Source organism: Heterodontus francisci, chromosome 11 (assembly GCF_036365525.1).
Source record: "Heterodontus francisci isolate sHetFra1 chromosome 11, sHetFra1.hap1, whole genome shotgun sequence".
Classification (NCBI taxonomy): Eukaryota; Metazoa; Chordata; class Chondrichthyes; order Heterodontiformes; family Heterodontidae; genus Heterodontus; species Heterodontus francisci.
This window is the reverse complement of record NC_090381.1, coordinates 84,790,980-84,817,470: the sequence shown is the minus strand read 5'-3', so window position 1 is coordinate 84,817,470 and position 26,491 is coordinate 84,790,980. Positions and strand designations below refer to the sequence as shown.

The 26,491-nt window shown below is 41.9% G+C and overlaps 1 protein-coding gene across 10 annotated transcripts in view; it reads left to right on the top strand.

Annotated features, from left to right (window-relative positions):
• The window catches only part of LOC137375347 (DISP complex protein LRCH3-like), a 182,825-nt gene that overhangs the window by 117,527 nt on the left and 38,807 nt on the right, over positions 1 to 26,491 (top strand). For all 10 annotated transcript variants that reach the window (XM_068042372.1, XM_068042378.1, XM_068042376.1 and 7 more), the window contains exons 6-12: positions 956 to 1,068; positions 9,707 to 9,800; positions 10,499 to 10,619; positions 18,641 to 18,789; positions 22,749 to 22,825; positions 24,228 to 24,308; positions 26,158 to 26,212. In XM_068042372.1, the coding sequence (XP_067898473.1) occupies positions 956 to 1,068; positions 9,707 to 9,800; positions 10,499 to 10,619; positions 18,641 to 18,789; positions 22,749 to 22,825; positions 24,228 to 24,308; positions 26,158 to 26,212 (690 nt within the window). The remainder of the gene's footprint in view (positions 1 to 955; positions 1,069 to 9,706; positions 9,801 to 10,498; positions 10,620 to 18,640; positions 18,790 to 22,748; positions 22,826 to 24,227; positions 24,309 to 26,157; positions 26,213 to 26,491) is intronic.

Below are 26,491 nucleotides of genomic sequence, written 5' to 3'. Positions count from 1 at the left end.
TCCATGGCAACGTCTCGAACAGAGTCAACTTGCCAACCAATCAGTACTGGTTTGTCATGCAGTAGAAATTGTTGCTCCCTTTGAAATTTGCCATTCCTGCATCTGTCCTGATGAGTGCAAGACGAAAAGCTTTGACAGCTTGTCTTTTTTTTTCAGTAAGATCAAATCTTCGTTTATTCATGGCAATTTTAATATCATTCTGATAACTTTGTGATTTATTACTGGTGAAATATCTTGCCTATGTTTGCTGACAATTCAGCCACTAGGTGGTGTGCTACTGGCACATGCACAAATGCAGCCTCATTGACCGAAACCTCACAGCGACCTCTCAGGCAGCTGCCAGTAATAAAGAAGCTGCTGCTCAATTTGAGACAAAAAAGTGAATTGAACCCAAACACCTTCACCCTTCAATGGCTGCAATTGTTGCCTCCATCTCCCCCAACAGTACCCCACACTCTCCCGCGATCGCCGCCTCAATCATCGCTTTCTCTTCTACACTCCCTTCCATGTCATCTGCTCACCATTCCCTCCCGTTGCTCCCAACTGCTTGCTGTTCCTGACTGCTCGCTCCTCCATCCCGTCATTCTCTCCCACTCCCAACTTCTTGCCCCTCGTTCTCCGTCTCACTGCTCACTTAACGCCTCTTCACTTCCCTCTCCAAACCCCCACCTCCAGTTGGCTGCTTGACTGCTCGTGGTTATGTCATAACGTGCAGTCGTCATTATGTGTGACATTATTCCATGGTGACGTCGAGTGCACATGTGGATTCATACTGGCGAGCTGGCATGTGTTCAGACGCACTGATGACGTCAGTGATCACTCTGTGCATGCTCTTTGTTGTCAGGAGACCCGTCAAAATATCTTACACCTACCTTTCCTATGTATTTATTATCTGACTTAATACAGCATTTATTCTAATGCAGTGATGAAAATGAAACTCATACTTTTCTTCTAGATTTGTATAAAGGGGAAAATCCACATATTCAAATACCTGAATATTGAAGCATGTAAAAGTGTTCCAGACCTGCCAGAGTACGATAGAACGAGGCCGATTGGATTCAATTCATGGTTAGTAACGAAATGTTCATGTTTCTGGAATCTGCGAACAGAATTGCTGCTGAGAGCTATGTGACAGTTTGGATGCTCCCCTGCTATCTTGCCTAAATGGGAGTGGTTTTAGGTAGAGAATGTGGAGGTCAGTACCAATGATTAGGGTGCAAAAAATGCAGCAAATCTAAAATGTGTTTTCACACTATCATATTTACTACTTTAATCAGGCATAAATCTAGTAATGACCTAAAATGCTTCACTTGTTAAGGCACCTGCAGCTTAAACATGTCAAGGATATATTTGTTCACAGTTCACTACTGCTTGTAATAAACAGGATTCAGTTTTGGCACAAATTTTGTGTTTCCCATTTGAAACTTTATGGCAAGCTTTGAAACCTATTTTTGTGTAATCATTAAAGATTTTTGATTGGCAGAGTGAATAGTTCAGAGGCTAATGGGCTGAGGCAATATCTAACAAAACATATTTTCATTATGACAAAATTTGAACTGTTTAAAGGTTACGTAAAAGGGAAGCGAATCATTATAGGTATATTGTTTTCAATGTAATGTCCAATGAAATGGTGTACTGGCATAGTAAGTCTATAGTATCAGCACTCTATCACAGAAAAGGAAGATGTGCAGTTTTCCACACATTGATATCTTAATTTCTGTATGGGAGAGAATGTTGTTCTCCCCTGACAACTTTGAGTAAATGCTTCATGTGGTTTGGTGTCAAACCATGTAAAACAACTAACTCCTGGATACCCTGCGAGGTCTGTGCTCAGTTGCTCTCAGCCCTTAGCTGGAAGTCGGCTGGAACATCCCTGCATAAGGAAAGAAGGTAAAAATGAGCCAGATTCTCACACCTGATCACTGTCCATTCAAGTCTTCTGAAAGTGCAAATATGTAGACAACAAGTGAGAACTGGGTCAGAAGCAAAGTACTGTAGATGCTGGAAATCTGAAATAAAAACAGAGAATGCTGGAAGTATTCAGGTCTGGCTGTATCTGTGGAGAGATTAGAGGTCATGGACCTGAAATGTCAACTTTGTTTTTCTCTCCACAGATGTTGCCTGACCTACTGAGTATTTTCAGCATTCTCTGGTTTTATTTGAGAACTGAGTCAGCTTGCCTATGATGCACATGGCTCAACACAGTACAGAGATTCACTATTTACGTCCACATACATGTTTTGTATGTTGGGTAGGGGAGCAAAGCCATGTTAAGCCAGTCAGTCATGAAATTTACCCCTTTAAAAACTACAGTTGCATTCCCACAGCAAAATGTAATTTATTTGTAAAAATATGGTGCAGTGCCCTACTTTGTTTCTGAAGCAATTAAAAATGAAAAGTAAAAATTATTCAGCTATATTGCATATGTTTTTAATATTATTTGTGACTGGGCTACAGAGCAAAGAACAGGAAGTGGAGTGCAGTGTTCTACTTCTTCCTCCCCTTACTCAAGGGGGGTTGTGGTTTCATAGATGGTGGCTCGTCCACTAACTCTCCTCCCTCCAACTCAGCATGAACAGATGATCGGCTACTTGGTACTTGAACGTTCACCTAAAAATGCTCAGTAGAAATCTGGTGATACAGTGTAGTAGAATTTAATTGATTTAAAAAATTGCCAGATGAAGTAGAGTATTTTATCAGTTTATAAAACCTTATTGTTAGATAAAATTGCCAAACTTTAAGATATTGTCTAACAATGTGTAGCAATACATGAATGTAGGGAGGATGTCAGGGTAACTTAGCACTCATTGACTATACTGCAATTTGTCAGCATTATCAAACTTAATGCAAGCTGAGCTATTATCTGACATCTGCTGTGATGTGCCTATCTGTCAAATCTCATTCCTTTCCCTTCTTCTGAATTCTCATTACAGCATTAATTAAGTAGGAGCCAGGCAAACTGATTTGAACATTATAGTAACTGCACTTGCCTTAGACAGACATCCTGCTGGGAGATTAAAGACATGTTCAATATCTTTTGAATCTAATGTTAAAATAGCTTTAAGTAGGAGTGGTCTTTGACGTACATTTTTTTTAGTTTAATCATTTTGTTGCAGAAATTCTGGGCAGAACAGTTAGGCTTATCCCTAGTGATTGCTTCTGTTGCTAAACTATTAATAACTGTCAGTTGTAGTCCTCAGACGCCATTGGTGCAATCAACTGCTCAAATAAGTGAACCTGTTATCCATTTCACAGACTACGCTTGGAACTTGGTTTGTTCTAAAATGATTGTGTTGGCATGCTCTTAATTACTGAACTCAGCATGTCATGTTACAGCTCTTGCTCTAAACAGACCAGGCCTTTCTGGTCTGCCAGTGCTTTTGTTGTCAATTTCAACCTTGAAGTTATTACATTTCGTTGGTTTGAAGTAATGGATTGTCAAATAGATTTTTTAAAAAATCAAATCACAAAATTTAATGATGGAGGATGTTGTTTGAAAAGGCAAGATTTATTTCTTGTTAATCTCACATTCCATTCTGATCTAACCACGTGAATAGGATATAATATATAATACTACACTTCTAAATTTAGCAACTTATTTTCAAATTGAGAGATGAAAAGTAGAAATGTAAGTGGAGAAATATAAAATGATTATATGAATAAATATTATACAAATCTCAACTTTTTAAGATGGTATTTTTGTGGTGGGTGCACCATTCTGCAGTCTTGTAAGCTAAGCAATTGGTCTGTTCCAAAATATCATTCCTGCCACCAAGACTAGGATTTTGAACTTAAATAAGGGCAATTATGAGGGCATGAAAGCAGAGCTAGCTAAAGTGAACTGGCAAATCAGGTTCAGGGATTGGTCAATAGAGATGCAGTGGCAGACATTTAAGGGAATATTTCAGAATACACAGAATAGATACATTGCAACGGGAGAGAAAAATTCCAAGGGGAGGACTTGCTATCCGTGGTTAACTAAAAAAGTTAAAGATAGTATCAAACTTAAAGAAAAAGTGTATAATTGTACAAAGATGGGTGGTAGGTCAGAAAATTGGACAGAATATTGTTATGATCCTGTAGTTTTTTTGGGGGAAGAATGCAGTATGCCTTTAAGGCTGGAAAGGGAGCAGTACTGCTTTAAGGCAGCAAGCTCCAAAGACTGGTTCACAAAATGCATTCTTGTTTCCCGGGATACAGCCATTCAGGACCAGAGATTGAGAGATACATTGGTACAATTTAATTTTGAACTGGCTTATAGTGGAAACAGACTGTTGGAACCCGGAAAAACAGACAGATGGTTGTGTGTTAGCACCTGAAAGGAGAGCTGTCAGACCATTTAAACTGAAGTAAGAGAATTTAGTCTGTTTATTTATTATTCCCTCTCAAAATTCTAAAAAGTCAAGCCAAAACAGAGATCTCTGATCATTTAAACTGAAGGAAGGGAAGTTAGATTGTGACAATCTTTTATCCCTCAAAAATTCTAAAGCCAAATTGATTCATGTGTGCAAGTTGTTATTTGTTGAATTCATCGTTGGAAGAAGAGAAGCATTCCAACTTCTGAATTAGACTACGGAATGTCCTGCTGTTGAAGAACCTTTTTTTGTCCCCCCCATCGGACGGTTCAAGTAACCTTGGACTGCTCCACATCTGGCAAGAGCGTAAATCTGCAAGGACATTAACTTTTTCTATTTTAAATGTTGTTTATATCTTCATAGTGTTTAGGAATTTCGTTTTTCTAATTAAACAGTTAATTTGTTGATTTAAAGACACCAGGTTTGGTTAGCCTCATTCGGGGGTTAATAGATGGTACAATTTGGCTGGGTCTTTCTTTAATTTGGAAAGTTTAAAATGATATGTTAGGCGACCTGTGGAGGGATGGGATTGAATTAACAGCGCATTTCTCCCACCACAATCAGAATAGTATATTTTGATTGGGGGCTTTGACTGGAGCGGTCGGTCGTAACAATATAAAAAACAGCAAAGAAGGACGAAAAGATTGATGAGGAGGGAAAAAGGCTAACTAGAAATATAAAAACAGATAGTAAGAGTTTCTATATACATTTTTTTTAAAAAGAGTTAACAAAGTGAGCGTTGGTTCTATCGTAAGTGAGTCTGGGGAATTAATAAGGGAAAATAAGTAGATGGCAGATGGATTGAACAGGTATTTTGCATTGGTCTTCACTGTAGAGGATACAAGTAACATCCCAGAAATAGCAGTAAATTAGGAAATGAAAGGGAGGGAGGGAGGAGCTCAAGAAAATTACAATCGCCAGGGAAGTGGTACTGAGCAAATTGTTGGAGCTGTGGGCTGACAATCCTGGGTCCTGATGGACTTCATCCTAGGATCCTAAAAGAAATGGCGAGTGAGATAGTCAATGCGTTGGTTTTAATTTTCTAAAATTCTCTAGATTCAGGGAAGGTTTGAAAAATAGCGAATCTAACTCCTTTATTCAAAAAGGGAGGGAGACAGAAAGCAGAAAAGTACAGGCCAGTTAGCTTAGCATCTGTCTTAGGGAAAATGTTAGAACCTAATATTAAAGACGTTATAGCAGGGCACTTAGAAAAGTTCAAGGTAATCAGGCAGAGTCAACATGGTTTTGTGAAAGGAAAATCATGTTTAACCAATTTAGTAGAGTCCTTTGAAGAAGTAACATGTGCTGTGGATAAAGGGGAACCGATGGATGTACTGTACTTAAATTTCCAGAAGGCATTTGTTAAGGTGCACATCAAAGGTTATTGTGGAAAATAAAAGCTCGTAGATAGATTCTTAGAGCTTTACAGCACAGAAACAGGACCTTTGGCCCATCGTGTCCGTGCCGGCCATCAAGCACATCATAGATCATAGAGAGATACAGCACTGAAACAGGCCCTTCGGCCCACCGAGTCTGTGCTGACCAACAATCACTCATTTATACTAATCCTACATTAATCCCATTTCCCCACCTTCCCTCAATTCTCCTACCACCTACCTACACTAGGGGCAATTTACCTATCAACCTGCAAGTCTTTGGCTGCGGGAGGAAACCAGAGCACCCGGCGGAAACCCATGCAGTCACAGGGAGAACTTGCAAACTCCGCACAGGCAGTACCCAGAATTGAACCCGGGTCGCTGGAGCTGTGAGGCTGCAGTGCTAACCACTGCGCCGCCCTAATTGTAATCCCATTTTCCAGCACTTGGCCCGTAGCCTTGTATTCAATTTATTAGCGAGAGGCAGCATGGTTTTGTTATTAGCGAGAGACAGCATGGTTTTGTGAAGGGGAGGTCGTGTCTTACTAATTTGATTGAGTTTTTTGAGGAAATGACGAAGATGATAGCTGAAGGAAGGGCAGTGGATGTTATCTATATGGACTTTAGTAAAGCCTTTGACAAGGTCCCGCATGGCAGACTGGTACAAAAGGTGAAGTCACACGGGATCAGAGGTGAGCTGACAAGATGGATACAGAACTGGCTCGGTCATAGAAGACAGAGGGTATCAGTGGATGGGTGTTTTTCTGAATGGAGGGATGTGACTAGTGGTGTTCTGCAGGGATCAGTGCTGGGACTTTTGCTGTTTGTAGTATATATAAATGATTTGGAGGAAAATGTAGCTGGTCTGATTAGTAAGTTTGCGGACGACACAAAGGTTGGTGGAGTTGCGGATAATGATGAGGATTGTCAGAGGATACAGCAGTATATAGATCGGTTCGAGACTTGGGCGGAGAAATGGCAGATGGAGTTTAATCTGGACAAATGTGAGGTAATGCATTTTGGAAGGTCTAATGCAGGTGGGAGGTATACAGTAAATGGCAGAACCCTTAGGAGTATTGACAGGCAGAGAGATCTGGGCGTACAGGTCCACAGGTCACTGAAAGTGGCAACGCAGGTGGATAAGGTAGTCAAGAAGGCATACGGCATGCTTGCCTTCATCGGTCGAGGCATAGAGTATAAAAATTGACAAGTCATGTTGCAGCTGTACAAAACCTTAGTTAGGCCACACTTGCATGCAATTCTGGTCGCCACACTACCAGAAGGGCGTGGAGGCTTTGGAGAGGGTACAAAGGAGGTTTACCAGGATGTTGCCTGGTCTGGAGGGCATTAGCTATGAGGAGAGGTTGGAAAAATTCGGATTGTTTTCACTGGAATGACGGAGGTGGAGGGGCGACATGATAGAGGTTTACAAAGTTATGAGCGGCATGGACAGAGTGGATAGTCAGAAGCTTTTTCCCAGGGTGGAAGAGTCAGTTACTAGGGGGCATAGGTTTAAGGTGCGAGGGGCAAAGTTTAGAGGGGATGTGCGAGGCAAGTTTTTTATACAGAGGGTGGTGAGTGCCTGGAACTTGCTGCCAGGGGAGGTGGTAGAAGCAGATACAATAGCGACGGTTAAGAGACATCTTGACAAATACATGAATAGGAAGGGAATAGAGGGATATGGGCCCCGGAAGTGCAGAAGGTGTTAGTTTAGGCAGACATCAAGATCGGCGCAGGCTTGGAGGGCCGAATGGCCTGTTCCTGTGCTGTACTGTTCTTTGTTCAATGGTGTTTCAAGTGCTCATCTAAATACTTCTTAAATGTTGCGAGGTTTCCTGCCTCTACCACCCCTTTAGGCAGTGTGTTCCAGATTCCAACCAGCCTTTGGGTGAAAATTTTTTTCCTCAAATTCCCTCTAAACCTCCTCCTCCTTACCTCAAATCTATGCCCCCTGGTTATTGACACCTCCGCTAAGAGAAAACATTTCTTCCTATACACCTTATCTATGCCCCTCATAATTTTGTATACCACAATCAGGTCTCCCCTCAGCCTTCTATGCTCTAAGGAAACCTTAGCCTATCCAGTCTCCCTTCATAGCTGAAATGCTCCAGTCCAGGCAACATCCTGGTGAATCTCCTCTGCAACCTCTCCAGTGCAATCACATCCTTCCTAAAGTGTGGTGACCAGAACTGTACACTGTACTCCAGCTGTGGCCTCACTAGCGTTTTATACAGTTTCATCATAACCTCCCTGCTCGGGATCGCGCTGACGGACTGAATAGATATGTTCAGTAAAGTGATCACGCAATCTGTGTTTGGTCTCCCCAACATCGCGGAGACCACATTGTAAATAGCGAACAGAGTGTGCGAAATTGAAAGTACAAGTTACGCTTGGAAGAACCCTGAATGGTATGAAGGGAGGAGATGAAAAAGGTGTTATATCTCCAACGTTTGCACGGAAGTTGCTATGGAAGGGGAAGGGGCTGTTAGTGTTGCAGAGGGAACAGTTCCTTCAGAATGCTGAGAGGGGAACATATATTTGGAGGTGACATTGCACTGGAGGTGTCAGAATTGGTGGAAGATGATCCATTGGGTGTGGTGATTGGTAGGGTGGAAGGTGAAGGTAAGGAACCTATTGTGGTTCTGGGAGGAAGGGGGATGGGGGTGAGAGCAGATATGCAGGAAATGGGTGGGAATGTTGAGTGTCCAGTCAACCAATGTGGAGGGGACTGCTCAGTTAAGGAAAAAGGAAGACCTATCAGAAGCCCAGGTGTGGAAGGTGGCATCATCAGAACAGATGCGATGGCAATGGAAAAACTGGGAGAAGGGAATAGGGTCCTTACAGGAAGTGAGATGGGAGGAAATGTAATTGAGGTATCTGGGGGGGGTCTCTGGGCTTATAGTAGATATTGGTTAACAGCCTATCGCCCGAAATTGAAACAGAGAAGTTGTGGAAGGGAAAAATTGGAGACGGAACATGTGAAGGGTGGAAAAAGTGGAAGCAAAGTTGTTGAAATTTTGCGGTTTGGGGCGAGAACAAGAAGTGGCACCAATACAATCATCAGTGTATGGAGAAAGACTTGAGGAAGGGGACCTGTGTGGGACTGGAACAAAGAATGTCGCACATATAGCAGAAAAAGACGGCATGGCTAGGACCCAATTGGATTTCCATAACAGCATCTTTTATTTGGAGGAAGTGTGTAGAGTCAAAGGAGAAGTTGTTCAAGGTAAGATCAAGTTCACCCAGGTGGCGGAGGGTGGTTGTGGATGGAGACTGGTTGGGTCTACATTCAAGAAAGCCCTGCAGGCTGTCCCGGTCAGGTGAAGGTGTCAAGGGACTAGACAGCCATAGTGAAAAGGAGACAAGGGCAGGAAATTGGAAACTGTTAATGTGATGAAGGGCATTGGAAGAGTCACAAATGTAAGTGCGAAGGTACTGGACAAGAGGAGAAAAAACATAGAGTTGTGATAGGGAGAAATAAGTTCCATGGGGTAAGAACAGGCAGAAACAATGGGTCTACCAGGACAGTCAAGTTTGTGGATCTTGGGTAGGAGGTAGAAGCAGGCTGTACATGGCTAGGGGACTGAGGCCAGAGGTCATGGTGGGGGAAGAGCTCTGGAGGGTCAGCGACGGTCTAGGAAATGATGTTTTGATGTTTATTTGTGGGGTAATGGTCCAGGAGGTGTTAGAGAGTACCAAATGTATGAAACTTCTGAAATAACAATGCGAAAGCTACTGACGATACAGATCTAAGCAAAAAAAAGTGCTGTTCCTTCTCAGGTGGCAAATTTATATGTTTGTGTGAATGTATACACAAAGCCAGTATCCAACATGACTTGCTGCTGGATAAGCTAAGACCATGTGAAATTTAAGCAATGATGATAAGTAAACACTGAATGCAGTTTTCGTATTTTTTTTCCCCCACTATCTTTTCTTCAGTTAGATCTTTGTGTTTGATCTTTACTCTTTCCACAGCCATGAAGACTATTTTGCGGGACGACCATATGGAGCACTGGATTCTGGCTTCAACAGTGTTGACAGTGGCGATAAGAGGTGGTCAGGGAATGAGGTACATGACTCAATGTCTTTTTGAAGTAATACTTGGAGCAGGTGTAACCAATTTTTCAAAACTCTGATCCAGTATCCATTGCAGGTATCAATGGCTTAAAAAAATTACTTCCATACTTCAAATTTGCACATTGATATTAATAAAAATTAGCACTCTCAACTCCCTCTTTGTTCTTGATCACACCTCTTCCTGTGTTTGCTGCACTGGGAAAATGGCTTGTCAGTTGGCTCCTCCTGGCACTTAATGGTTCAGTTACAATACTGCCTCCTGTTGCTTGCTGCACTGTCAGCTTGGAAGCCTGTGGTCAAACTGTTAATACCAGTCAATCTTTTATATCACTAGGATTGTTGGTTCTTGGCTCGCCAGTCCTTATATCACACATTTTTAAACTCCCCTCTGAGTAATTGTCTGTTTACTACTACATCTCTTTCTATTATGAAGACAGTTTCTATTTAAATTTGCATCAGTGTACGAACAGCAGTAGTGACAAATGCTGTCTTATTGTGCAGTTTCTGTGTATCACTGCGCCAATTGTTACTTAGAAAGGTAGGCATATCCTAACATAACTGTTTCTGTTGAAATATTGCTCTGTTTGTCGTTTGTTGCTTTAGTGGCCCTTCTGTAAAGAAGTCCTCCACTGCGATATTAATTAGGTTATGTTATATGTGTGAAATAAAATATTGCCTTTCAACTTGCAGCCCACAGATGAGTTTTCTGATCTCCCACAGCGAATGGCTGAAATTGCAAAGGAACAACGGCAGCGGCGAGAGAGTCAGTATCACGAGCATCGAGCTGTATCACATGTGACAAATGGTACAGGTAAAGTAATTTCAGAGTGAGACAGACACAATCTCAGTAATTGAGTAAGTGCGGTCATGATAGATGACGCACCCAGTGAAAATGAAGAAATGTTCTGTGATTGTTAGCATTTCTTTCTTTTATAACTTGGCATATGTACTACATATCAGCCATTCAATGTAATCAGAGCAAACTGAGACTGTAAAGAATTCCACCATAAGACATGAGAATATGCACGTGCACAAATACTGTTCAGAATATGTAAAGTATTCTATTTCTTCAGGTCACAGAATTCTGATTCTGCTGTGACTCCCCGATTATTGTGCAAACAGTTTGATCAGGAAGTTAAACTATGCATCCAGATATTGTTTCAATTAATTAGAGAGAGCAGATTTGCATACTTATAATCTATGCTATAGAATGATGCAGTTAAGTTCCAAAACCAAGAATCTCCATTTGTGAGGTCTTGATACCTGCCATGACAAGCAGGTTGGACTTCCGTTGAGACAGAAGTTGATCGAGCTTATAACTGTCATTTGCACTTGCTGCTTGCTCATTACATGGGCATTAGTAAGGCAAGGGAACAAGTCACTGTCTGCTACCTAGTTTGAGGGTGAACAGGCAGCATGGGAGGCTAAATGTAAGGAAAAGTAGTTCGCACTACCACTGTCCCTGCAACCCCTCCGCCCTTATTACTCTGCAGTATATTTGCAATAATGACTGACTTAATTCATTGATGAAAGGTAATAATTATTCCAATATATGCATTCCAAAAATCACAATTCAATCTATCCCTATTAAGAACCGTAGTCTACAGCACCAAATGAGACCATTCACCCCATCGTGTCTGTGCCAACTGTTTGCTGAAATAATCCAGAACTAATTCCACTGCCCTACTTTCTCCCCATAGCCTTGTTACTTGGGTCATTGAATGAATATTTTTAAGGCAGAGGTCGATAAATTCTTGACTAACAAGGGAGTCAAAGGGTATCGGGGGTAGGCGGGAAAGTGGAGTTGAGGCTGCAATCAGATCAGCCATGATTTTACTAAATGGCGGAGCAGGAACGAAGGGGCCGAATGGCCTGCTCCTAATTGTTATGGTCATAAGTACTACTTCTGTTTCAAACATTTGTCCTGTTTTTCCCTTAAAAGATCCAATTGGTCTCTGCATCAATTGCTCCCGGCAACAAAACATTCTGTGCACCAATAACTTTTTGTGTAAGGAAATAAATTCTCCTAATCTCTCTATTCTAAGTGGTAATGTTAAATTGATGACCCCACCCCACTCCTGTCAGTCTCCAACCAGAGATAATGGTGTTTTCATTTTCATTCTGTGAAACCCTTGATAAATTATAAAACCTCTTTTCAATCTCTTCTGCTGCAGTGGAAATAGTCAATGTACCCTAAGTCTCTTCTCATAACTAAAGTTTCTCATAGCTACAGTTTCCACTGATTTATAACAGGTGTGTTTCAGTAAATGTGATCTTCCTGCTATACACAAGTAAAAGGACCATTGTGTGCTCAACCAAGTTGCTGTCACTGGGGTACAGCATTATCTCTGCCCTCACAGAAGTGTTTACACAGCCAGTTGCCTGGGAGAATCTGTGAAAGTGGCACCTTCTTGAAGTGTTTCTTTCCAAGGAGATGCACTTTAAACAATTAGTTTCGGCCACTGAGAGGGAGAGTCTGTGGCTCCAGCTCAGGCTCTTTGTGCTGACCTCAGGCAAACTGGGCAGCTCAGTGACTGGTCGAAAAATCCCTTGGCGAGAAAAAATCCGCCAGCTCCCTGAAATTCTGGCTTTGACTCCATGCAAACTGTGATGGGTAAATTTCTATCCAGAGTAAACGGAGCATTAAAGACCTTATAACCAAGAACTGTGAAATTGATGTTAATGCAAATGGTTAATGGTTTTTGTTTTGTGGCTGATGTAAGTGACTACCCACTTGAAACATGGATGTTTTAAGTGATGGGAAATGTACATCTTCCTGTCCATGAGATGAACCTGGTGAATCTATGCTGTCAGTGCTTTTAAGGACTATTCTATAATGTGGACTTTGCATGTGGCTTTTAAGGACTATTCTATTCAAAACTGCACACGATACTTTAACTGTGGCTTAATCATTGTTTGCAGAAATGCATCATTACATTATTGCTTCTGTAGTTTATGCCACTATTTATAAAACTCAAAATTCTACTGGCATTTTCAATGCCACAGTGTCTTTACATCAATTGGACAAATCAAATTGGCAAAGGTAGCCTTGAGGATGAGTTCATAGAGTGTGATTGGGACAGTTTCTTAGAACAATATGTTCTGGAATCAATCAGGAAACAGGCCATTTTAGACCCGATAATGTGTATTGAGACAGGAGTAATTAATGATCTCATAGTGAAGGATCCTCTGGGCAAGAGTGATCATAACATGATCGAATTTCACATGCAGGTTATGGGTGAGAAACTTGGCTCTTAAATAAATTGTTATAGTTGAGAAGCAAATAGGATATGATCACACTGAGGGTATTCTGTAGGCCTCCAAATAATGAGAGATAGAGGAGCAAGTCTGCGAGAAATCACAGAGATGTACAAGAACTATACAGTGGTGATATTGGGGACTTTAATTACCCAAATATCGATTGGGGTAATGTTAGAGGGAGGGAATTTCTGAAATGTGTTCAGGCAAGCTTCCTTGTTCAGTATGTTCTTGGCCCAGCTGGAAAGTAGGCATTGCTGGATCTGGTGCTGGGAAATGAGGTGGACCAAGTGGACCAAGTATCTGTGGGAGAGCACTTGGGTAAGAATGATCATCATAAGGTTTAGATTAGTAATGCAGAAAAGCAAGCAACGATATAAGGTAGAACGTCTAGATTGGATTAGGGCTAATTTTAATGCGATGAGAAGCGATCTAGTCATGGTAAAATGGAACCAAAGACTGACTAGGAAAACTGTAACAGAACAATGGGTGACCTTTAAGGAAGAGATGCTTCAGGTACAGGTGAGATACATTCTAGCAAGGTCAAAAAATAGCAGAATCAAAAACAGGGCTCCTTGGACGACAAGGGAGATAGAAATTATGATGAAACAAAAAAAGGGTGTATGATGCATGTCAAGTGAATTCTTCAAGTGAGAACCAGGTCAAATACAATAAGTTGAGAGGGGAGCTGAAGGGGAAAATAAAACTAGCAAAGAGAGAATATGAGAACAGAATGGCAATGAACATAAAAGGCAACCCACAACTCTTCTATTAGCATGTAAATAGTAAGGTGGTAATAAGAGGTGGAGTGGGGCCTATTAGGGACAAAGAGGGTAATATACACTTAGAGGCGCAGGGCAAGACTAGAGTATTTAATGAGTACTTTATATCAGTGTTTACTAAGAAAGAGGAATCTGACAAAATATCAGTAGAAGCGGGGAGAGTAGAGGCAATGGATAGGGTAAAAATTGAAAGGGAGGAGGTTCTGAAAAGACTGACTAAGCTTAGGGAAGATAAATCACCTGGTCCAAATGGCTTGCATTCCAGGTTGCTAAGTAAATGGGGATGGAGATAGTGGAAGGGCTTGCCCTAATCATCCAGTCTTCCCTAGATATGGGGCAGGTGTCAGAGGATTGGAGAGTGGCAAATGTGACATCCTTATTCAAGAAAGGATGTGAGGACAGTCTAAGCAACTACAGGCCTGTTAGTTTAAGGTCAGTGGTGGGTAAGGTTTTAGAAACAATAATCAGGGGAAAAAACTAAGACGTTTGGAGAGGTTTGAGTTAATTACCCAGTACAGATTTATAAAAGACAGATCATGCTTAATTAATCTAATTGAATTTTTGGATGAAGTAACAGCGCAGGTTGATGAAGGCAATGCGGTGGATGTTGTCTATATATATTCTAAGAAAGCATTTGATAAAAGTACCACGTAAAAGACTGGTTAACAAAATTGAGGCTCAGGGAATAGGCGAGTCAGTGTCCAATTGGATGAAAGAAATTGGCTGAAGAACAGAAAACAGTGAGTCATGGTAAATGGTTGTTTTTCAGATTGGAGGATGGTCGACAGTGGTGTTCCTCAAGGATCAGTGTTGGGACCACATTTTTTCAGGGAGGCTTTAAGGACATCATTGTAGTGTTTCCTCTGCCCTCCTGGTAGCCTCTTGCCGTGACAGAGCTCGGAGTAGAAAGTTTGTTTTGGGAGTCTTGTATCAGGCATGCGGATGATGTGGCCCGCCCAACGTAACTGACTCGCCATGACCACTGTCTCGATACTGGGGATGTTAGTCTGAGAGAAGGCACTGATATTGGAGCGCCTGTCCTGCCACTGAATTTGCAGAATCTTGCAAAGGCACAGCTGGTGATAACTCTCCAGGGCTTTGAGATGTCTGCTGTACAGTGTCCATGTTTCAGGCGCATACAGGAAGGCAGGTAACATTTGCCCGAGACAGCCCAAAATGGAGAAGAAGCATTCGCGAGGGTGCCAGCCAGTTCGAACAATGTCGACATGCCCAGGCAGCAACCAAGTGCAAACAGCGGAAGGAGCATTCGGAAATTCGAGCATCCCACTCACTCGCTTCACCAAACACCACCTGCCCCACCTGTGGCAGAGTGCGCAGATCCAGAAATTGACTATTCAGTCACCTGAGGACCCACAACCTTGGAGTGGAAGAAAGTCATCCTCGTTCCCATGGGACTGCCTAAGAAGAAGAGCTGGAACCACTGCTGTAACTTGGCTTTTGGAATACAGAATGGTATTTCAAAATTTGCAGATGATGCCAAACTTGGAGGAATGGCAAACAGTGAGATGGCATGAACAACCTGCAATAGGACATAGATAGGCTAGCAGAATGGTCAGACAAGTGGCTGATGGAATTTAAAACAGAGAATGTAAAGTGTTGCATTTTGGCAGAAGGGGTAGGGTGAGGCAATATAGACTTAATGGCGCAGTTCTAAAGAGTGTGCAGGAACAGAGGGGCCTGTGGGTGCATGTGCATCAATCTTTGAAGGTGGCAGGACCTTTTGAGAGAGTGGTTAACAAAGCATATGGGATCTTGGTCTTCATAAATAGAGGCATTGAGTACAAAAGCAGGGAAGTTATGCTGAAGCTTTATAAAGCTCTGGTTAGGCCCCAACTAGAGTATTGCATCCAGATCTGGTCACCACACTTTAGGAAGAGTGTGAGGGTCCATGAGAGGGTACAGAGAAGATTTACCAGAATGGTTCCAGGGATGGGGAATTTTTGTTACAAGGTTAGGTTGGAGAATCTAACGTTCTCCTTGGAGCAAAGGAGATTGGGGGGAGATTTGAAAGAGGTCTACAAGATTATAACAGGCGTAGGTAAGGCAGACAAGAAAAAACTGTTCCTATTAGCTGGTACGAGGGCTAGAGGACACAGAATTAAGGTTTTGGGCAAGGCACGCAGGGAAAATGTAAGGAAGAACTTTTTTACTCAGCGAGTGGTAATGACCTGAAGGTCCTAGGAGCTGCCTATGAGGATGATGGAAACGGGGGCAGTCAGTGATTACAAAAGGAAATTGGATGGGCACTTGAAGGAAATAAACTTGCAGGGTTACGGGGATCGAGCGGGAGAGTGGGAGTGACTGGATTGCTCGGGAGAGCCAGCATGGACTTGATGGGTCAGATGGTCTCCTGTGCTGTAAACGACTTCTCGACTCTAAAGGCAGTTTAGAGGTATACAAAGGTATGAAGACAAGAGTTGGCTACAGTGGACTGGGAAAATGTTAAAAATAATACGGTAGACAAGCAGTGGCAGACATTTCAGGAGATATTTAATGACTCTCAACAAAGCTATGTACCATTGGGAAAGAAAGACTATGGGTAAATGCACATCTGTGTCTAACGAAAGAAGTTAAGGATGGTATCAGATTGAAAGAAAAGGCATACAATGCTGCGAAGATTAGTGGCAGGCCAGAAGATTGGGAAAATTTTAGAAACCAGCAAAGGATGAAATAAAAAAAGGGAGAAATTAGAATATGGGAGTAAACTAGCAAGAAATATAAAAACAGACAGTAAGATAAAAATGCAAATATACAATTATACAAATATATAAAAAGAAAGAGCGAAGATAAAGTAAACAAAGGTAGTTTAGAGGATGAGACTGGAGAATTAATAATGGGAAACAAGGAAATGGCAGAGACTTTGAACAAGTATTTTGTACCTGCCTTCACGGAAGAAGACAAAACAAATCCCCAGAATAATAGAAAATTTAGGGACAAAAAGGAGGGAGGAACTTAAAATAATTGCTATCACCAGAGAAAAAGCACTAGGAAAACTAATGGGACCAAAGGCTGACAATTCCCCTGGACCTGATGGCCTAATGTCTTAAAAGAAACGGCCACAGAGATAGTGGCTGCATTGGTTGTAATCTTCCAAAGTTCCGTAGATTCTGGAAAGGTCCCTGCGGATTGGAAAATTGGTATGGAACACCTCTATTCAAGAAAGGAAGGAGACAGAAAGCAGGGAACTATCCCCCAATTAGCCTAACATCTGCCATTGGGAAGTTGCTGGAATCTATTATTAAGGAAGTAGTAGCAGGCCAGTTAGAATATCATAGTACAATTTTAAATGTGGTCAACATGGTTTTCTGAATGGAAAAGCATGTTTGACAAATTTATTAGAGTTCTTTGAGGATGTAACAAGCAGGGTGGATAAAGGAGAACCAGTAGATGTAGCACATTTGGATTTCCAAAAGGCATTTGATAAGGTGCCACATAAAATGTTACTGCACAAGATAAGAGCTGTTGGTGTTGGGGTAATTAGCTTGCATAGAGGATTGGCTAACAAGAAACAGAGTCGGGATAAATGGGTCATTTTCAAGTTGGCAAACTGTAACTAGTGGAGTACCACAGGGATCAGTGTTGGGGCCTCAACTATTTACAGTTTATATTAATCACTTGGATGAAGGGACCCAGTGTATTGTAGCTGAAGTTGCTGATGATACAAAGATAGGTAGGAAAGCAAGTTGTGAGGAGGACATAAAGGGCTAGATTTTGTAGTCCTGCCATCAGGAGCGGCGGCGGGCACAGGAAATGGCAGCCAGCACGCACTGTTCACATGCCGCCGTGTTCTTGAGCCTGTGGCTCATCATCATATGCCGGGCGGCCGCTCCCTCCCCCTTCCAATCATGTGGCGGGGGTGCTGTCAACTGTTTCTGCACTGGTGCCATTTTTCAAGGGCTGCCTGCCCTGCGAAGAAACACAGTTGCCACCCCTTCACCCCAACTACACCAAAAATACATATTCCCCACCCCCCCCCACTAAACTACTAATGCAGAGGTCACCCCTTCACCCCCACCCCACTGCACTAAAAATGTAGAGTTCATCTCATTTCCCCACCCCGCCTCCACTACACTACAAATGCAGAGTTTCTCCCTTGCCCACCTCGGTGACGCCAGCTTTCCCTGGACGCAAAAGTGAAGGCATGTGAGTGCCGCCCTTCGCGCTGAAGATCAGGACCTGCAAGTAAGATCACTGCGGATTAGATTTTAATTCATGCAAGCAGCTAATTTAAATATGTAAAGTCTGGTCCCGTCGCAGAGTGGCAGAGAGCCCGCCGCAGAGCTTCCCCACCTCCGGGAAGATTGGGCCCAGCAATCCCAGTGTTAGGTTCCGTGGTGGGCCACTGCTATTCCGATCTTCCGGCCTCCATCCTGCCTCCCCCTGCCACGGAGCCCAACGTCAGAAGGAGAACAAAATCCAGCCCAAAGAGACTGCAAAGGATATAGATAAGTAGAATATGTGAAAATATCATGGCTGAGTTAGACAGATTTTTGATCTACAAAGGAGTCCAGGGCTGTGTGGGGCAGAGAGAAAAGTGGAGGTAAGGCCTCAATCAGATCAGCGATGATCTTATTGAATGTTGGAGCAGGCTCGAGGGGCCAAATGGCCTTCTCCTGCTTCTACTACTTATGTTCTTAAATAGTTTTAGTAATTTGCTGTTAAAGAATTCTGGAAAAGCGAGGACAGTAGTAGTAGTCACAGTGGATGTTTTGTGAGGTAAATAGTTTGCAACCATTAGCTGGTTGAAATTATTTTGATATTTTTATTGCAGTTGAACATGACCTAGAGCAGATTGATTACATTGATAGCTGTGCAGCAGAGGAAGAGGAGGATGAAATGCGATTGTCAAAGCGTCCTGATTCCACCAGTCTCAGCTCGCAATTCATAGCATATATTGAACGACGGCGTATTAACTATGAGGTAACTTTTCAGTTTTTGCCTAAAATCAATGAGAATATTTGCATGTAAAGAATTTTTAATATTGATTTACAGGATGTGGGTGTCATTGACAAGGTCAGTATTTATTGCCCTTGAGAAGGTGGTGGTGAGTTGCCTTCTGGAATCACTGCATTTCATTTGGGGAAGCAACTCCCACAGTGCTTTTGGTGGGGAGTCCCAGGACTTTGGCCCAGTAACGATGAAGGATCCACGATATATTCCCAAACCAGGATGGCATGTGACTTCGAGGGGAACTTGGAGGTGATGGTGTTCCCATGATGCTACTGTCCTTCTGCTAAGTGACACAGATCGCAGGTATGGGAGGTGCAATTGAAGAAGCATTGGTGAGTTGCTGCAATGCTTCTTGTAGATGTTATTTACTGCAGCCACGGGGTGCCAGATGTGGAGGGTGTGAATTTTTTTTAAATTCATTCATGGGATGTGGGTGTCGCTGGCTGGGTCAGCATTTATTGCCCATCCCTAATTGCCCTTGAGAAGGTGGTGGTGAGCTGCCTTTTTGAACCGCTGTAGTCCATGTAAGGTAGATACACCCACAGTGCTGTTAGGAAGGGAGTTCCAGGATTTTGACTCAGTGACAGTGAAGGAATGGCTATATAGTTCCAAGTCAGGATGGTGTGTGACTTGGAGGGGAACTTGCAGGTGGTTGTGTTCCCATTCATCTGCTGCTCTTGTCCTTCAAGGTGGTAGAGGTCGCAGGTTTAGAAGGTGCTGTCTAAGGAGCCTTGGTGCGTTGCTGCAGTGCGTCTTGTAGATGGTACACACTGCTGCTACTGTGCGTCTGGTTTAGGGAGTGAATGTGGATGGAATACCAATCAAGCGGGCTGCTTTGTCCTGGATAGTATTGAGCTTCTTGAATGTTGTTGGAGCTGCACTCATCTGGGTAAGTGCAGTGTTCCACCCCAGTCCTGATTTGTGTCCTGTAGATGGTGGAAAGGCCTTGGTGAATCATTCTGAACACCAACTATCCACCCTCTGACCTATTCTTGTAATCATGGTATTTATGTGGCTGGTCCATTAATGTTTCTGGTGACCCCCAATATGTTGATGGTGGGGGATTCAATGATGGTATTGCTGTTGAATATCAAGGGGAAGTAATTTAGACTCTCTCTTGTTGGAAATCGGCATTGCCTGACACAAATGTTACTTGCTGCTTATTAGTCCAAGCCTGAATATCTTGCTGTTTGTGGGTGCTGACTGCTTCCGTATCTGACGAATTGCGAATGGTACTGAACATTGTGCAAACATCAGGGAGCATCACTTTTCTGACCTTATGATGGAGGCTAGGCCATTGATGAGGCAGCTGAAGAATGATTGAGCCCAGAAACTCCTGCAGTTACAGCTTGGAGCTGAAAGGATTGGTCTCCAACAATCCACAACCATCTTCCTTTGTGCTAGGTATGGCTCCAGCCAATAGAGAGTTTATCCCGATTCCCTTTGACTTCAATTTTATTCTGTTTCCCTGATGCCATACTCAGTCAAATACTGTCTTGATCTCAAGGGCAGCCGCTCTCATCTGTCGAATTTAGCTCTTTTGTTCATGTTTGGACTAAGGCTGTATTGAGGTCTGTAGCTGAGTGGTCCTGGCAAAACCCAATGTGAGCATCGGTGAGCAAGTTATGGTGACTAAATGCCACTTGATAGCACTATCAACAACCCCTTGACTGTTGATTGAGCATAGACAGTTAGGGTGGTAACTGATAGGATTTATCCTGCTTTTTGTGGACAAGAACATAACTCGACACTTTTTCACTTTGGCAGGTAAATGCCAGTGTTGTGGCTATACTGGAACAACTTGGCTAGAGACACAGCTAGTTCTGGAGTACAAGTTTTCAGTACTACAGTTGGGATGTTGAGCCCATAGTCTTTGCTGTATATCTACTACCCTCAGATGTTTCTTGATATCATGTGGAATGAATCAAATTGGCTGAAGTCTGGCTTCTATGATGTTAGGGTCTTCAGGAGGAGGCTGAGATGAATCATCCACTTGGCACTTCTGGGTGAAAATGGTTGCAAATGTTTCAGCCTTGTTTCTTGCACTCGCATGCTGGGCTCCACCATCATTGAGGATGGGGTTATTCATGGAGCCTTCTCCTCCCGTTTGTTTATTTGTCCACTGCCATTCACAACTGGATGTTGTAGGACTGCAGAGCTTTATTCTGACCCATTGGTTCTGGCATTGCTTAGTTCTGTCCATAGCATGTTGCTTCTTCTATTTAGCATGCATGTAGTCCTGTGTTGTAGCTTCACCAGGTTGGTGCCTTATCTTTAGCTGTGCCTGCTGTTGCTCCTGGCATTGTCTCCTACACTCCTCATTGAACCAGAATTGGTCTCTGGTTTGGTTATAATGGTAGAGTGAAGAATATGCGAGACCACAAGGTTATAAATTGTAGTAGAATGCAATGCTGCTGCTGCTAATGGCCAGCACCACCTTATGTATGCCCAATTTTGAGCTACTAGACCTGATCTGAATCTGTTCCATTTAGCAGGGTGGTGATGTCGCACATGATGGAGAGTGTCCCCAGTGTGAAGATGGAACTTTGTCCCCACTGGGACTGTGCGATGGTCACTCCTACCAATGCTGTCATTGATAAATGCTTCTGCTACAGTTAGATTGATGAGAATGAGGTCAAGCAGGTTTTCCTTCATGTTTTTTTTACCACTTGCCGTAGCTGCCAGCTGTGCCCTTCAGAACTGAGCCAGCTGTGTCAGTCATGGTGATGAACATCGAAAGTCTCTAACCCAGAGTACATTCTGTACTCTTGTTGCCCTCAGTATTACATCTAGGTTGTGTTCTGCATGGAGGAATGCTGATTCATCAGTTGAGGGAGGGCAGTTGTTGGTGATCAGCAGGAAGTTTCCTTACGCATGTTTGACCTGATGCCATGAGACTTCATAGCATCGGGAGTCGATGTTGATGACTCCTAGGGAAACTCCCTCCTGTATACCACTATGCCATCACCTCTGGTTGGTCTGTCCTGCCAGTGGGACAGGACATAGGCAGGGATGGTCTAGGAGGAATCTGGGGTGTAGGCAGAGGTATAGTTCGGTGAGTATGACTGTCACATTGCTTGACTGTGTTAGCTGTCCCAGTTTCAGCACAAGTTCCCAACTGCTGGTGAAGAGGACTTTGCAGACCGACTGGGCTGGGTATGCCTTTGTCATGCCCGAATACAATGCCTAGGTCGATGCCGGGTGGTACACCCGGTTATATTTTTATACTATGTCATAGACGTTTGGTATAGCTGAGTGCCTTCCCAGCCCATTCAGAGGGCAATTAAGAGTCAACCATATTGCTGTAGGTCTGGAGTCTCATATTGGCCAGATCAGGTAAGGATGGCAGGTTTCCTTTCCTAAAGGACATCAGTGAATTAGATGGGTTTTTATGACAATCTGGTAGTTTCATGGTCTCCATACTATTTATTTGATTACTGAATTTAAATTCCCCAGCTGCTCTGGTGTATTTGAACAGCCTTCTCCAGATCATTAGTCCAGGTCTCTGGATTACTAGTTCAGTAAGTTAACCACGATGCCATTGTATCCATTTTGTATGATTTATATTAAGAGTAGTAGTTTACTGTATTTATAGATATTTAAATTTACGAGTTAGACTTTGCATCATCCTTGTTAATAGAATAATCTCTTGTACAGGATATTATCCTGTTGCTGGTTTCTTATGTGAATGAGTTTTATGGGCATGGATAAAATTTGGATTATTGATCATGCATGCGATACAGTGTACAGATCTGTAAAAACTTATAAACCATTCTTTATATGTTTCATTCATGGCTGATAAATTTTGGTTACTACCACATATCCCATTTCACAATACTGGTTAATAATTACAGTTCCGCAGTGTTTTCATAGGACAGGATTATAACTGATAAATCTCATGTTGAAGGGTTTTTTTTTCCACTTTGAAGGCCTCTCCAATGAAATCAAAGCCCATCGGAGATCCACAAAGAACTGAGAATGGGAGGGGCTGGCTGCAACTAAACAGGTATATTGCCTTTAGCCTCAACTAGGAGTGAACTTAGATGAAAGAATGAAAAATGATTGGAAATTTGTAAATTCCAACTGTTTTTCAAAACTAGAGCATCCTGAAAATAATCCTACTAGATATGTCATCTCTGTTATTATAATTAGTGCTTAGATGTGCTGCAGTAGCTGAGATACGTGAACAGACAGATATTTTATCATGCCCTTTATATATTTCAAATATGTTAATTTTTAAAAAATGCTTTAAGATTTGAATGTACCTCAGAATATTTCATATATGGAAATACAATATCAAGGTGTCTTTCTGATTGTTATAATAGCTATTTAATAACTATTACTGGGATGTGGCATTCTTTAATGTATTGTGCAGGAATTGTTGTTTGTTACCTATGAATACTATGAGGTTGTTTGTTCTCCGGTGGGTAAACGCACTGCTTGGTGGTTATATTATGACACACAGGCCTCAAAAGGCCCTTGGTTGATCTCTAGTTTGTGCTAATTTAGCTAATCTCCGTTAGTCTGCTCAACTTAAATTCAGTAATCAGAACTGCGAGAGAGGAAAAATCAGGGGCTTACTGCTCCTGATCATTTTCCAGTAATTTCTTCTCTAAAGTACACTAGCATGCATATCAAATCAGTTCTTCTTAAGATGTCCCCAACCATGCTCAAATAGTCCACTGACGCACGCTGACTAAGCTCATGCGTGGCAAAGTTATTTTGAAAGGTACTGAACTCTTCTGGCATTCATACAACTGTATTTCAGTATGAATTTACACCTTCAGGGGAGGAGAAGCCAACAGCAAATTCAAGGAGTATAGATGTAAAAAAAAAATTCTTGTGTACATTATTTAAAAAGTGAACCAGAAATAATAGGAAGATAGAATTAATACAGGGAGCTATAGTCTAGTTCGCTGAACATTACTAGGAGGAAAGATACCAGAATCTTTGCTAAAAGACCAGATAACAAAATTCTAGAGACAAAAAATAAAATTTCAAAAAAACATGGATTTCGAAAAGAAATGTTTAACCAACCTGATTGAATTATTTGAAGTAACCAAAAGAGTAGCTAGGGGCAGTGCAGTGGGTGTGCTACATATTCTTTCAGAAGACCTTTGATAAGATTCCACATCATAGACTTATGATAAAGATCAGGGTGTATGGACTCAGGAACCAGGTAGCAGAATGGATTGAAAGATGGCTACAAAACAGGAAACATAGGTCAGGAGTTTCTCTGAAGGACAGAAAATGGGAAGTGGTGTCTTGCAGGAAATATGCTGGGACTAAATCAATAGAAGTGTACAGGATATTTAATCTCTAATTATTTTACATTCATGAAATTATTGACTAATCACACAGCTGGCCATGCATCATGTGTATACACAATAACAATTTTAACTTTTCAGAAATGAGATCATAGGCTCCAAGAGACCTGAAACTTTGCAACTGTGCCATGATGGTGAAGGACAGCAGGCATTAAAGGATCGGTGAGTTCAGATTCACAGTTTATAAAGTGATTGTTTTAAAAGGAAAGCACAGTTTAATTGTGGATTTGTCAGACATCCTACATGAACCAACAGACAACTTGTTGGCCAGAATTTATTGACATTGTTTTTCCTCTTCTCTCCTGAAGGTAAGTGTGTAGGAGAGTTTCTCTGGTGCCAGCAGTCTCCAGTACTTTGCCCATGTGCTTTTGGACAGTGATTATTAACACCCTATTTGTCTACCTTATCTGAAGTCCACATGTGTAACATATCTAACCCTAACATGGTAAAATTTCCCTCAGGGTCAGTGGATAGTATTCAGGACTTGAGAGCCATGCATTTTTCCTCTGGCTTCAGCCCTTTTTTAAATCCCACCTTCTCCCCATACCTCTGCTATAGTTCTAAAATCATTGTAATGCCTGGACTGCTGCCTCAGCCTACTCAGCACAGATCAGAGTTTGAACTTGGGATTTGAAGGTATATATGCCCATCTATTCATCCTGTCTCCCAATCCCTCCCCCACTTCCAAAAAAATATAATTTATGTGGTGAAACCCTTCCATGTAAACAAATAAAATGGTTGCCTAGTGTGAAATGAAATTGAGAAGCATTTTTTCCCGAAGCTTTCTGACTCTGAATTTGGATTAGTCAGCGTTAGCTAGTAAGGTTACATAAATTGTTGATGTGGACTTAATACCCAAGTTAGCTGTGTTAACCAGCTAGATGTTTTGGAACAATTACGTGACCCCACCCCCGCCTCCCCCCACTGCTGAGCATTCAAGACAGAGATTGATATATTTTTGGATACTAAGGGACTTGAGGGATATGGGAATAATGCAGGAAGGTGGAGTTGAGATAGATCAGTTGTGATCTTATTGTATGGCAGAGAGCAGGCTCGAAGGAACAAGTGGCCTACTGCAGCTTCTATTTCTTACCTTCTTATGATTTTCTTAAAAGAAAACAGCAATCTGAACAATGGAACTACTGAGTATACCAGACTGCTTTCAGGGATTTAGTGTGAAATTTTAATCTTCCAAGCATTGTGTCTAATTTTAGGTGAAGGATCACCACCACTTTCTCAAGGACATTTGGGGATGAGCAATAAATGCTGGCCTTGCCAGCAACGCTCATATGAAAAAAAAACTCTCCAAATTTTCTTGAAGTATTTTCTTCTGATTTCTATTTTTTGTACTTATTCGGTAGTTATCGATCCTCCATTTCCAATTCTTTCATTTACTGTATCTGAAACAAAATTTCCAAATAATACCCTTGAGGAGAGAACAGGTGTGTAAAGTCTGGCTGAGAATAACAGCATCCTGTTAACCATTAGAAGCACTGCTGGCACTGCTGTTTCACACTATATCTCTGCAGAAGAATTCTAGTGAATAGCTGCTCTGCAGAAACTGGCATGGCATTTCCTGAACAGGAAGTGGAAACATTCTACATTCGAGGTCAATTAGTATGGGGAATCTCTAATTGAAGACACTGGATTATAACTCTTCCATATTAAAGTACTGACCTTTTTGCAAAACCGTGTTATAGGTATTTTGTTGCTGTATGTTTCGGGCAAAAAAGAGCGGTTTCATATTGGCACAGACTAGCATAATCCCAGTAATTCTAAGAATTCTCTTCAGTCCTAAAAAGGTGCACAGCCTAATTTGTCTGTAGCCTGTGCAATTTAATGTGAGTTTTAAGTGTCAGTATGGATGTAATCTTAACATTTTACTGAGTTTATCATTTGACAAAGCTATGTTGTGCCATTATTGTTGAAGATTCTAAACTTAGCACCTGCTCATTTAACATTTACTTTTTACTAAACAGGTCTATGATTACATTTCTTTTTCTCTTTCCAGTGGATTTTCAGATGCTGGCTTGATTTCTCAAACTCCATCTAGTGGCCAATATGTGGTAATTATAATGTGGTTGATCTCATTCAGTGTCTTCAGAACTATTGCATTATTGAAGTGCATGGGGAATTTCAATTTAAATGTTGAAATTGTCCTGGAGGACCCAGATGCAATGATTTACAGCTGTGATGGAGCAAGATTAAAATCTCAAGATAGGGTTATCAAGAAAAATTAATACCTCTTATAGCTCTCTGCCCTATCAACCAAGAGTACTTGAAACTGAGGCAGTTTCTCAAATTTAATTGTTCAGTTCTGTGTCTCTTCCTAATTTCACTTTCTC